At 55.9% G+C, this 13,217-nt stretch overlaps 1 protein-coding gene across 2 annotated transcripts in view; it reads left to right on the top strand.

The window, feature by feature from the left end:
- Cttn (cortactin) overlaps nt 1–13,217 on the top strand; it is a 30,055-nt gene that overhangs the window by 15,153 nt on the left and 1,685 nt on the right. The window contains exons 8-17 of one of the 2 annotated variants that reach the window (XM_013021143.1): nt 453–563; nt 1,749–1,859; nt 2,343–2,453; nt 3,083–3,193; nt 4,287–4,342; nt 6,869–6,938; nt 8,262–8,410; nt 9,439–9,528; nt 10,801–10,978; nt 11,612–11,680. In XM_013021143.1, coding sequence (XP_012876597.1) covers nt 453–563; nt 1,749–1,859; nt 2,343–2,453; nt 3,083–3,193; nt 4,287–4,342; nt 6,869–6,938; nt 8,262–8,410; nt 9,439–9,528; nt 10,801–10,978; nt 11,612–11,680 — 1,056 coding nt within the window. The remainder of the gene's footprint in view (nt 1–452; nt 564–1,748; nt 1,860–2,342; nt 2,454–3,082; nt 3,194–4,286; nt 4,343–6,868; nt 6,939–8,261; nt 8,411–9,438; nt 9,529–10,800; nt 10,979–11,611; nt 11,681–13,217) is intronic. The other variant, XM_013021145.1, reaches the window with a different exon arrangement.

Below are 13,217 nucleotides of genomic sequence, written 5' to 3'. Positions count from 1 at the left end.
TGTGTGTGTGTGTGTGTGTGTGTGTGTGTGTGTCTCCTGGGGCTTAAACTTAGCCTATGAAGTCCTTCAGCTTTTTCACTCAAAGCTGGTGCTCCACCATTTGAGCCACAGCTCCTCTTTCAGCTTTTTGGTGGTTAATTGGACATTAGAGCCTCATGGACTTAACTACCTGGGATGGCTTCAAACTGAGATCCTCAGATCTCAGCTTCCTGAGTAACCAGGATTATAGGTGTGAGCCATGGGCACCCAGGATTGAGCAGTCGTGTTAAGCGGGTGTGGCCAGCACAGATGAAGGCCCCTCTCGGTGGGAGGAATCAGTGCGCCTCCCGGGAGGAATTGTGGGCTGTGTGTCAGTTTTAGAATATTATTCCTCTTGGGAGCTGTAACACTAAAGACTTACATTTTGTTTAACAAAATGAAAAATCACCAAGCTGACTGTCCTGTCTCCTTAGACTATTCCAGTGGCTTTGGGGGCAAATACGGTGTGCAAGCCGACCGGGTGGACAAGAGCGCCGTGGGCTTTGACTACCAGGGCAAGACCGAGAAGCATGAGTCACAAAAAGGTATGCACCTCTCCCCTCCTAGTGCCTTTACAGGTAAGAGCACTGTCCTCCTCCCTCCCTCCCTCCCTCCTTCCTTCCTTCTCCCTCCCTTTAGCCCCCTCTTTCTTTTTTTGTAGTACTGGGGTTTGAACTCAGTATTCTTGAACTGTACCTCCAGTTCCCCTCCCTCCCCCCCCATTTTTTTTTTTTTTGGTTATTTGTGGGGCTTGAATTTGAGGAGGTGCTGTCCCTGAACTCTTTTGCTTAAGGTTAGCACTCTACCATTGAGCCACAGCACCACTTCTGGTTTTCTGGTGGTTCATTGGAAATAAGTCTCATGGAGGGTCTGGGAATGTAGCTCAGTAGAAGAGAGCTTCCCTAGTATGCATGAAGCCCTGGGTTTATACACATACACAGAAAAAGCCGGAAATGGCACTGTGGCTCAAGTGGTAGAGTACTAGCCTTGAGCAAAATGAATCTCAGAGACAGCACCCAGGCCCCTGAGTTCAACCCCAGAACTGGCAAAAAAAAGAAAAAGAAAAGAGTCTCATGGACTTTCCTGCCTGGGCTGGCTTTGAACTGAAATGAGATCCTCAGATCTCCTGAGTAGCTGGGGTTACAGGCATGGGCCAGTGGTACCCAGCAGCTTTTTAAAAAGTTTTAGCAAAGGCGCGCGCGCGCGCGTGTGTGTGTGTGTGTGTGTGTGTGTGTGTGTAGTCCTTTATTTTAAAGGTGATGTACAGAGTGGTTACGGATATGTAAATCAGGTCTAGAGTACATTTCTTTTTGGACAGTGTCATCCCTCTCCAGTTTTTCCCTCCTATCTCCATCTACAAGTTGTATTGTTCACTTGCAATATATTGTCTAGTGAGTACCACTGCTGCATTTGTTCACACTTTGTTCCTCTATTTCTGTGCCCCTCTGTAAACAAAAACAACAAAGGAAAAAAACCTTTTTTCCATTTCCTGGAGCTCATTTCAATATAGCAAGGATGTACTTCAGTATATCAAGTAGAGAAGAGTACTGTCTTTGTCCTGTGCAGGAAATAGGAGTTGAGGACTCAGAATGGCAGTTCTTATCTACAGCATGTGTGCTTTCCAGCTGATGCCCAGCTTCTTAAGAATAGAAGTCGAGTAGAGAAACTGCCTTTTAGTGGCTCCTGAGACCTTGGTGTGTTGACTGGTCTGTGGCTGCTGTTGCTCCTAGATTACTCCAGAGGGTTTGGTGGCAAATACGGGATCGACAAGGACAATGTGGACAAGAGCGCCGTGGGCTTTGAATACCAGGGCAAGACGGAGAAGCATGAGTCCCAGAAAGGTGCCTTATCCCTCTCCCTCCCTCCCCCTCCCCTTTCCTTACCCAGCCAGGTCTCTCTGGGGACAAGAAGTCACTCAGAACGGGGAAGCCCTGAAAGTGTGTGGCTCTGGGTTGGTTTGCCACTGTAATAGGGCCAGTGTGCCCAGGGCCCCCAAACCCTTGGTGTTGCTTTCTGTGGGCCCACACCTCCGCACGTGCCTGCGGTGCCTGCCCGTGGTGCCCCTGGCTGTTCCCATGCTGGTCGGAGTGCTGTCCGCGCCGCATGCATTGGAGCTGCTCTGTGGCTGGCTGTCTGTCTGTCACGACACTGACATTACAGACACCCTGGTTTTGTGGCTACCCTGAGGAGGGCCTCCTGTTGGACATGAGCCAGACAGTGACGGAAGCTGTGCGTGTGAGGGTGTGTTCCATGAGGGGTGTCCTGCCTGTGCGGCCCCCCCCACCCCGGCCGATGGTCACTGTGGCCTTCTGTTGTGCATGTAGACTATGTGAAAGGGTTTGGAGGAAAGTTTGGTGTGCAGACAGACAGACAAGACAAGTGTGCCCTTGGCTGGGATCACCAGGAGAAGCTGCAGCTGCATGAATCTCAAAAAGGTACATTCTTCAGGCGTTCTGGAACTTTCCTCTGTCCTAGATCCATCCCTGTGCTGTCTACTGTACTCCTGTCCTGGAGATGTCACGTCCTCACTGTTTGAAGCTGTTCTGTGCCTCCTGGGGGGTCATACCTTCCTGCCACACCCGCCCTCCTCATCCCAAGGGCTGGGGATGGACCAGGGCCTTGTGCCCATTAGGCAATCTTGTGTCACAGGCGCCCCAGCCCCAGCACACTCCTAAATGGAAGTGTTTCCTTATCAGAACAGGAGGACTGTCCAGGGGAAAGAGCCCCGGGGGTGGCGGGGGGAGTGGGGAACAGGGAACGGGTGTGGGGGAAAGCCCTCAGGTTTGCCGAGCCTCTTCCCATGCGGAGCCGCGCTTTCTGGCCAGCAGCCTTGGCGTGGAGTGTTCTTGCTATTCGGTTGCCAGTGTAGTTCTGGGTCTCTCAGTTGCCTGCTGCTGGCTCAGGCCTCAGCTTGGACATGCTGGTTTTAGTCTGACCCTTAACCTCCCTGGCCAACCTGAGGCTGTTGGGCCCTGTGTGAGAGCCGTGTACCGCCTGCGTGGTTCTAACCCGACCTGTCTTTGCTCTTGGTTTGCTCTCCCCACTGTTGCTTGCGGATTTCCAGATTATAAGACGGGTTTCGGAGGCAAATTTGGTGTTCAGTCCGAGAGGCAGGACTCCTCCGCTGTGGGGTTTGATTACAAGGAGAGACTGGCCAAGCACGAGTCCCAGCAAGGCACAGTTGTCCCCTCCCCGCCCCCCCTTGCAGTGTGGCCACGTGTAGCCAGGCTTCAGGTTCACTGCCAGGGCACTGGCCTTCACCCAGCCCACCTGGAACTGGGTCCTCTTGCCGCTCCCTTCCCCCTCCGCCCTGCAGACCTCGTGGAGGGCAGAGGCAGTGTGCAGGTCATGCCACTCTGGTCCCGTGTCGTGTTCGGTTCCTGGAGCGGGGTCCCCACCACGTGCCAGCGGCCCCTGCAGGAGCTCGTTTGCTCTGTGCCAGGCCTCGTCACCTCAGGGAAGAAGGAGGCGCTCCGTGTGGGTTCTGTGTTGCGTCTGTGCTGGTGTCTTGTTCGTTTTGTATTTCTGACACCATTCATGTGTAGCTTGCCCCACACAGAGCCCCGTGTTGGCCCACAAAGCTAGAAGACATATGTAGGTAGGCAGGCCGGAGCTGACTGGGCTTGCCATATGCAGCCCTTTGTTGCCCTCAGGGTTTGGCCCTGGGGACTAGAACCTGGGCCCGCAGTAGAAGGCAGGGCAGAGTTGAGACTTGAGACAGGTTTAGGGCCAGCCTGGCCTCCTGCTGCCAGGCAGTGGGACTGTCAGGTAGACATGTATTGCAGCCACCCCCTGGCTGCCAAGTTTTCCACATGGAGTTTCTTTTTCTTTTAAAAAGCAAGAGAACTGCAGCTGAGCCTCTATTTAGCGCTCAGTCGAGCAGGCGCACGGGAGACAGATGGCAATAAGGCCCCTGGCTGGTGCAGAAGACTGTGCTATTGAAGTGGCCCACTGCAAAGGCCTGTCCTGTGCCCGCCTTCCTCGCTTCTGTCCCACCAGCCTTTGCCCTTTCCCTTCCTGTTCCCCCGAGAATGCTGGGTGCATGTCCCCTACCCATCCTGCTCCCTGCCTGTGCACTGAACGCCACCGTTAGATGCCACACTTGCCTGGCCAGGAAAGCCTGTCCCCCGGTAGCTCTCGTGTCCTTTGGCTCTGGGTGCATTTCCTGGCTGTCTCTGGACCCGTGTGCATGCACCTGCTGTGAGCCGGGTCTCCCCTACCCCCCACCCTCGCCCTCACCTCACAGCAAGTCTTTTACCACCTTCCAGATTACGCCAAAGGATTTGGCGGGAAGTACGGAGTCCAGAAGGATCGGATGGATAAGGTGAGCATTTGAGATGGGCAGTGCTCTGCCTGCAGGTTTGTGTGTGCCTGCGGCTGTGCCCTTGTCCTTTAGCGCTCCGCTCTGAGGGCTAGGCATCACCTGGGGAGGTTGGCGTGGCCCCCTCAGCACACCTGTATGCTACACCTGTTCATTGCCCAGTCGGGGGCCAGGCAGGCTGGCTCCATGCCTGCCCTAGCCTAGCTGTGAGGACAGGGTGCCTCAGCTGAGCCCAGACCTTTAACTTGGGGCCCTTGAAGACACATGGCTATTTGGACTTGACTCCTATTGGTTCAGGTTGAGCATTGAGTTCCTTTATCACACTGGTCATGTGAGAAGAACTTGGTCCACAGTCACACTGGGGTGGGCACATGTGGCTGCTGGTGGAGGGGTCATGTGCCTGGCTGCTAGTGAGGTGGTCAGGTGCAGCTGCTGGCTGCCATCTTGGACAAAATGCATCAGACCCTCGCGGCCCGCAATGTTGGCTTCTTCGGGCCTGGCTGTCTCGCCCAGGCTGGCCTCAAACACTTTCATCCTATCTTACCTCCTGGGTGCCCCACCTTGCAAGACTAAATCTGTACTCTTTTGGTGTTTTTGTTTGTTTGTTTTGGTCAGTCATGGGGCTTGGACTCTGGGCCTGGGCACTGTCCCTCAGCTCTTCAGCTCAAGGCTAGTGCTCTACCACTTGAGCCACAGCGCCACTTCTGGCTTTTTCTCCTTATGTGGTGCTGAGGAATCAAACCAGGGCCTCATGCATGCAAGGCAAGCGCTCTACCACTGAGCCACCTTCCCAGCTGAATGTGCACTCTTAGCCTCTGGAAGATTCCTGTGGAAACATACCTGTCCTCTCCTGGGGGTTCTGTGCTCTTTTGTGTTGGAAACCAGTTCTAAGCTATGGAGTGACTGCTTTCTAGTCTTAGCCTAGTGATGTCAAAAGTGGGGTCCTCCGGCTGCCTGGTGGGCACTGAGTTCCCCAGCCAGCGATGAGTCTCCACTTCCTGTCAGTTCAGCTGCATGTGTCCCCTCTTCCCGCAGCTCTGCGAGGCTCACCTGCAGCATGGCTGTCATCAGTGACACCTGCTTCTATTGAGCCCACAGCTGGTTGTACATGGTACTTGGATCGCTCCCCCAAGTGAGGTGGCCCCACTGAGGGCTCTGAGAACGCAACAGGGCAGGTGGGGTCTGAGGAAGGCAGTGGGGTCCGATTTGGTTTTTTAAGGGTGAGTAGGAGTTGAGAGCAGAGGATGTGGTACGTGCCACGTGTGGGAACGGGCCCTGCACATAGGGGAGCTGAGGAGCCCCAGCCTGTGTGAGGGCTTTCATGAATGTGCTGAGTGGCACTGGCCACAGCGGGGAGGGCAGTCTGCAGGTGAGCCCCTCGGATTTTGAGTGGAGAGGCTCTGCCCTGAGGCGTGTGGGGTAGAGGGGCGGGGCGGGGTTCTGGGTACAGAGGAGGGCATACCAGGGGACCTTGGGCGGCAGGGATGAAGAATGGGGCGGAGTGTGAGGAGACAACAGATGGGGCTGGCTGCCCCCAGGGCTGCTCCACAGTGATCAGGCTGGTCACCGGAGGCCTGGGGAGGAGGGGAAGGAGGAGGAACCAGCTGGTGTGGGGAGTGAGTGAAAGTCTGGTTGTGGCTTTGTGGTCAGGTTTTGAGGAAGTTGCTGTCCTGTCTGGTGGGTGCTGATGGTAGTGGCAGTGTCCTGACCTTGGGCTCGCTGGGTGGAAGCAGGGGAGGTTAGCGCTGTGAGTGAGGGAGACGGAAGTGTGAGAAGGTGGAAGCTGTGGTCAGTGTGTGGGCTGGGGTGTGGCTCCGTGCCTGCCTAACCTGGCTTCCTTCTCAGAGGCCTAGAGTTAGTTCGCTTCTCAGAGCCCTGACAGCCAGCACCCAGGTCAGCCTGGTGCCGTCAGTTGAGAGCCCATGAAAGGAGTTGAAGGCATGATCACATGCACTAGGAGGGCCTTGTGTGTGTCCAGGGTCCTCATCCACGGAGCACAGCTTCCCTGTAGGCAGGGTGGGCTGGGCTGAGGAAGAAGCCCAGTTCTTCATCCCGCAGATTTGGTGGCATCTGTATGATCTTTATGCTTTTTTTTTTTTTTTTTTTGCCAGTCCTGGAGCTTGAACTCACGGTCTAGGCACTGTCCCTAAGCTTCTTTTGCTCAAGGCTAGCGCTCTACCACTTGAGTCACAGCACCACTTCCAGGTTTTTCTGAGTAGTTTATTGGACATAAGAGTCTCACGGCCTTTACTGCCCAGGCTGGCTTCGAATCGCAGCCCTCAAATCTCAGCCTCCTGAGTAGCTCGGATTACAGGCATGAGCCACCAGCGCCCTGCCCTCTGTGTGCCCTTGTGTGGTGCTGACTCACGATGATCAGTGTGGCCAGGCCTCAGGACCCAGGAGCCTGCCTGCTTTGATCTGTTGGGACTTCGGATGCTATGGAGAAGGCTGTGATAGTTGAGCAGTTTGGCGTCGTTGTGGGTAGAGAGGCTGAGAAGAGCGCTGTCCTCCCTTCTCTCCTGTCTGCAGAACGCGTCCACCTTTGAGGAAGTTGCACAGGTGTCCTCCGCCTACCAGAAGACCATCCCAGTTGAGGCTGGTGAGTCTTGCTTTCCCAAAGCCCAGAGAGGGCTTGTAGGTGAAGGTGCACCGGAATCCAGTGAGGAGGGGAACCAGGAGCACGGAGGGCTTGGCTAAGAGCCTGTGGCCGCTGGATCTTCAGGGAGACACTGGGACAGTTGACAGGGGTCCTGCTTGCTCCAGTAAGCCCTCCAGTAAGGGCTCTGGGTGGGATTTGTTTGAGGGCACTTTCTAGAGAGAGGGACTGTGTCCCCAAGGGTCCTAAGACAGATTCTGAGAACCACCCACACGTTCACTTCCCTGAACTCACTGGCCACAGCCACTGGAGGAGGAAAGTATCTTGGCATCCCCTTGTGAGCAAAACCAGAGGCCTTGGTTCTCCCTCTGGGCCATGGACCAGGTTGCTCATACATGTCCTGTCACAGGCTGCCAGGCCACGCCCTGAGGAAAGTATTATGTAGTTGAAGAAAAGTAATTTGGAATAGCAGTCATCAAAGCCATGATGAAGCAGTCACCAGAGGTCCTGATTCTGTGTTCCAGGACACTCACTCATGCATGACTATCTCTGAGGGCCAGGGAGCACTCGTGGTCATCTTAGCTGCTGCCTACTGGGTTACAGAGCAGTTTGAAATTAGGTCATTTAACAAGAAGGCCATTACTACGCCGACCTGATATCCTTCCTTTTGGAAAGCAGCTGCAGTTTCCAACTTGGAAGAACACTTAGTGAGAAGAGTGGCCAGTCCAGTTTGTCTCCTAGAGAATGGCAGGCTGCGTGCCTGCCTCCCCTCCTTTCTCCGCCTGCCTTAGGCAGGGGATGGGGAGGAGCTTTGAGCCCCTCTCAGTCACAGCAGGAGTGTACGCAGTGTACAGGTGTGCTGTACACTCCTGCCCTGCAGTGCTTCTGCAGGCTGCCCATTGGGCAGTTCTGACTTGGTTATGCTCCTCACCAACAGAATCTTGGGACTCCATGTTGATGGTGGCCCCAACAAATTCTGCAAAGCCCTGAGTTTGCTTGAAAGCGTCAAGTTTCCCCTGGTGACAAACATCGCAGTGTACTTTGCTGCCCGCTGTGCCCGGGCACTGGCTTTGGTGGAAATGTCTTCCTGACATGGGATCCACACAGCTCTTGCACCACTAGTCAGCGGAGGGACAAGTATTCAGCACTTCCTGCTGTGTTTCATCCTGAAGGGAGCTAGGCTGTTGGGCATGTGCAAGCTGAATGTCCCAGGTTCGAGGCTGCGGTGCCCCGTGGATGGGGCACGCCCCCCCTTGGGTGTCACCCTTGAGCGGCTTTTGTCCTGGGGTTGTGTTTTGAGAGAGATGTCCTCTCTCCTTTCTCCAGTGACCAGCAAAACCAGTAACATCAGAGCTAACTTTGAAAACCTGGCCAAGGAGAGAGAGCAGGAAGACAGGCGGAAGGCGGAGGCAGAGAGAGCTCAGCGGATGGCCAAGGAAAGACAGGAGCAGGAGGAGGCTAGAAGGAGGCTGGAAGTGAGTAAGGAGTTGGCCGTCAGGACTGCGTGCTCATGGGTGGTGTGTGAGGTCGCGTTTTTCACACCGGTACAAATCTAGCTGTGTTGGGAGTGGGGAGGGGCTGGGAGTAGCACCTGTAAGTGACTGGGTAGGCCCAGCCGCCCTGGCCTCCACCTGCTGCTGCTCAGCCTGTCCTGCCCTCAGGCACCCACGGGAGGGGCACTGGTGCCTTGGGCATTTCCAGGGCTGACCTGGTGGTGCAGGGAGGTGCCAGGGCTACACAGATGTGGAGGCTCTGCTCAGGGTCTTCCAGAAGACTCTCACCCCATTAGATGCTCCCCACGTTCCCAGCCACCCTCTCCTTCCCCAGGTGTTTCCTGTGGTGTTACTTTAGAGGGTCTCACTCTGGGTGGACCCATTACCTTGCCTTTTGCAGCCTCTAGAGGCCACCTGGCCCCATCCCCACACACTCCCGTGCCTCCTTTCAGCATCACACTGCCTAGCTGCCCCCTCTCCTCACCCCCTCCTGTTAAACAGGGCAGGATGTCAGCCGCCAGAGGGCCTGGAGCGGTCTGTCCATCAGAGGCTCCTTCAGCCCCCTGTACCTACAGTCCTTTTCACAGGCTGTGGTCACAGAAGTTGGGGGCGGGAGTGGGGTTTGTGGCAACGTCATATCCCTACAGCCTAGCTGATGGCATCAAGAGTCATGTCTGCCCTCCCCCCGCCCCCCCCCCACGTTCAGTCCCAGTTCCCCCAGGGCCCGTTGGCCATCATTCAGTGATGAGATGAGTATCAGCAACAGCTTTGTGCCAGCTGGGGCCTCTGTCCTCGAGACGCTTGGCATCGTCAGGTCTGGTCGATACTGGCATTGTGGGCCTCCAGGGCCGTCCTGGAGAATGCCTGACTGACCGCGTGGCCTTGGCTGGAAGCCCTGCCCTCCTCTCTGTGCTGCACTCGAGCGCCACCTTGTGACAGGCCGTTTCTGCGGACACAGATGTGACTTGGGCTGACCTGGTAAGGATGGTGTTGATGTTTTCCCATTACAGGAGCAAGCCAGAGCCAAAAAGCAAACGCCCCCTTCCTCCCCCACTCCTCAGCCGGCTGAGGAGAGGCTGCCTTCCAGCCCTGTCTATGAGGTTGGTCTTTTCATTTGCTTTGTGAACAAGTGGCTCACTGCTTGACACCAGGTGTCCTTGCGCTCTCTCTGGGTGGTGCCAGGCAGTGCCGTTCCTGTGTGGAATGGTGTGTGCAGCAGGGCCTTGGGTGGGCAGCACTCCTGCGGGTGTGGCTGCTCTCCCTCACCTCCCAGCCATGCCCTGCAGTTGGGGTGCCATGGTTGGTCTTCTCTCACTCGTTCTCCACAGGTTGGGCTGGCACCTGCCCTGGCCCATCTTCCCCACTGTGCTCGGCGTCTCCTCTTCAGCTCTCCCTCAGCCCGGAGGTGCTGGACTGTCTGCCCGGCAGACACTCTCTGGGCTGGGGGCTCCCTTTCCATGCGTCTGCCCCTGGCACTGCAGGGCCACGGGGTCTTCTTACCACAGCAAGACTTAGTCAGGGAGCTCCTGTGGCAACTGGCAGGAACGGGCCACACTTCATCACTGCCCCTCCCCCGTGTGGCAGATGCAGGACGTGGTGGACGTGGCCCGTAGCTACAATCTGGCAAACGCCTATCCTTGAGCTGCCCCTACGTAGCCAGTCTCCTTCCAGAGGAAGATCTTGGGTGACTGGCGGTGTGTGCTGCTGTGTGATTATCAGCTGCCCTGCCAGGAGAGGGACAGACACAAGGCTGCCACACCACAAACTGGCTGCCCGCCCTCATGTCTCCTCATGTCTCCCCTTGGTGCCAGGGAGCTGGCTGGAAGGAACCCATGGCCGGTCACTTCCTTGGCTTGAACTCTTCCGTGGACCCTAGCCCTGCCCTGCCTGGCAGTGGCTGTTGTCCTTGGCCTAGGGGCTGCTGGTCCTACCTGCCACCCTCTGAGACTCCCTGCAGGCTATTCCCGGTCTTGCCCTGCAGTGGTGTGTGTGCGGGGGTTGGGTTGCTGCTCAGAAACCTTGATGCAGACAGCAGACAGCTTGAGATAACCATGTGGTTATCTCTAAACCTTTGTTGTTCTAGAGTGTGATTCGGTGGCAGCTCTGTGCTGGCAGGGATGGAGGATTTGGTTAGATCAGAGCCTGCTCTCCCCTTTCCAGCGCCAGGCAGCGGCTGGAGTGGGCGGCAAGCCACTGCCAGGTGGGAGGGCTGGTGTGCCCTCAGAGACTTCAGGCCTGAAAGAAACAGCCAGGCACGGCCAGATGTCAGCCCTGGGGGCTGGCATGGGGCTGCGGTTGGTTCCTAGGAGATGGTGGACTAGGGACGATGGTTTGGCCAGAATGGGCCTTGAGAAGTCCCCACTGCTCCCTAGGATGCAGCCTCATTCAAGGCAGAGCCCAGCTACCGAGGCCCCACAGGTGGGAGTGAGCCAGAGCCTGCCTACAGCATCAAGGCTGCAGACCTCCCTGAGGCCACCGGCCAGCAGGGCCCGGCTTACACCACGGAGGCCGTCTACGAAACCACGGAAGCCCCAGGCCACTACCAAGAAGGTGAGCCGCACTCTAGCACCTGCCAGTGAGGGGTGGGGGGAAGACCCCTCCAAACCCACCCATCCATGTCCTTCAGTGCCTTACCTGCCCGTCTGTGGGCTCCTCCCTGCCCAGGCACCCCAGAAGTGCTATGCTGTGCTTCCCTCCTGAGACACAGCCCTTCCCACAGTGGTGCGTGATGGGCTAGCCTCAGTCCTTCCTGCAGCAGTGGAGGGTGGCTCTGCAGTGGGAGCCACTCCAGTCAGGCAAACAGTGTCGGGGTGCCGTGTCTTCCCACTGTCCCCCCATTCCAGTCAGGAGGACAGTGCTGGGGTGAGGCGTCTTCCCACCTCCCCACTGGCCAGGGCTCTCCCAGCCTTCCCTGGATCACTGAGCTCTCTGCTCTCAAACTCAAGTGGAGAAGGTCTGCGCACCTGGCTGGGTGGTGGGCTCTCTGAGGGTGGAGTCCCGGGCCTGCCTTTCTTCTGTTGCTCTAAGGCTTGATTTCCTGCTCTCCAACCCCTGCTAGGTAGGGAGGTGTTGCCCTTGTGTCCTCCTGGCACGGGTCTTGGGGGCATGCTGTGTGAAGATGTGGGTAGAGAGGGCGTCGGTGTCTAGCCTCTGCTTAGCTTTTTCTCACTTTGCTTTCAGAGGAGAACACATATGATGAGTACGAGAACGACCTGGGTGTTACAGCCATCGCCCTCTATGACTACCAGGCTGGTGAGCCTCCCTCCCTGCCCCTCCCGGAGAGTCTCGTCTGGCTAGACTATAGTTTCCTTCTCTTTTTGGTGGGGTATGGCTGTGTTGCCCAGTTTGCCTTGAACCGCTGGGTAAGCATAAGCAGTCCTGCCTTAGCTTCTAGTAGCTGGAACCACATAGGCATCCTCTACTACTCCTGGTTATAATTTCTTCTTTCCCTCTTTCCCTCCCTCCCTCCCTCCCTCTCTCCCTCCTTCCCTCCACTACTCCTGATTATAATTTCTTCTTTCCCTCCCTCCCTCCCTCCTGTCTGTCTGTCATGGGGCTTGAACTCTGGGCCTGAGCTCTGTCCCTCAGCTCTTCAGCTCAAGGATAGAGCTCTATCACTTGATCCACAGTGCCACTTCCAGTTTTCTAGTGGTTTATTGGAGATAAGAGTCTCATAAGAGTCTCATGGACTTTCCTGCCTGGGTTGGCTTTGAACCACAATCCTCAGATCTCATCCTCCTGAGTAGCTAGGATTACATGTGTGAGCCACTGATACCTTTTTGTTCTCTCTCTTTTTCTTTCTTTTTTTTTGGTAGATTATGGGGCTTGAACTCTGGGCCTGGGCGCTATCCCTCAGCTCTCCAGCTCAAGGCGAGCGCTCTACCACTTGAGCCACAGCACCACTTCTGGTTTTTCTGTTGGCTTATTGGAGAAAAGTCTCACGGACTTTCCTGCCTGGCTGGCTTTGAACGGTGATGCTCAGATCTCAGCCTCCTGAGTAGCTAGGATGACAGGCATGAGCCACCAGCGCCCGGTTCCCCACCCCCTCATGGACTCTCTCTCTCTCTCTCTCTCTCTCTCTCTTTCTCTCTCTTTGGCCAGTCCTAGACCTTGAACTCAGGGCCTGGGCACTGTCCCTGAGCTTTTGCTCAAGGCTAGCACTCTACCACTTGAGCTACAGTGCCACTGTTGGCTTTTCTGTTGATGTGGTGCTGAAGAACCAAACCCTGGGTCATGCATGCTAGGCAAGCATTCTACCACTGAGCCACCTTCCCAACCCCTCTTAACCTACTTTTTGAGGCAAGGCCTCACTATATTACCCTGGCATTATAGGCATTCTACCACCATGGCTAGTTTCTGGGTATGGTTTTAGAACATGCTAGGTAATGGTGGCTCACACCTGTAATCTTAGCTACTCAGGAGGCTGAGATCTGAGGGTTTCATTCTAAGTCAGCCCAGGCAGCCATATTTGAGAGATTCTTTTTTTTTTTGGTCAGTTGTGGGGCCTGAACTCTGGGCCTGGGTGCTGGCCCTCAGCTCTTCAGCTCAAGGCTAGCACTCTACCACTTGAGCCACAGTGCCCACTTCTGGCTTTTTTCTTTTTGCTTATGTGGTGCTGAGGAATCGAACCCAGGGCCTCAGGCATGCAAGACAAGTGCTTTACCACTGAGCCACCTTCCCAGCCCCTGTTTGAGAGATTCTTATCTCTAGTTAACTAGTAAAATGCCAGAAATGGAGGTGTCTCAAGTGGTAGAGAACCAGCCTTGAACAGAAAAAGCCAAGCAAGACC

This window comes from Dipodomys ordii, unplaced genomic scaffold (genome assembly GCF_000151885.1).
Source record: "Dipodomys ordii isolate 6190 unplaced genomic scaffold, Dord_2.0 Scaffold54, whole genome shotgun sequence".
NCBI classification, from domain to species: Eukaryota; Metazoa; Chordata; class Mammalia; order Rodentia; family Heteromyidae; genus Dipodomys; species Dipodomys ordii.
The sequence above is the reverse complement of the archived record's forward strand: the minus strand, read 5'-3'. Positions and strand labels throughout refer to the sequence as shown.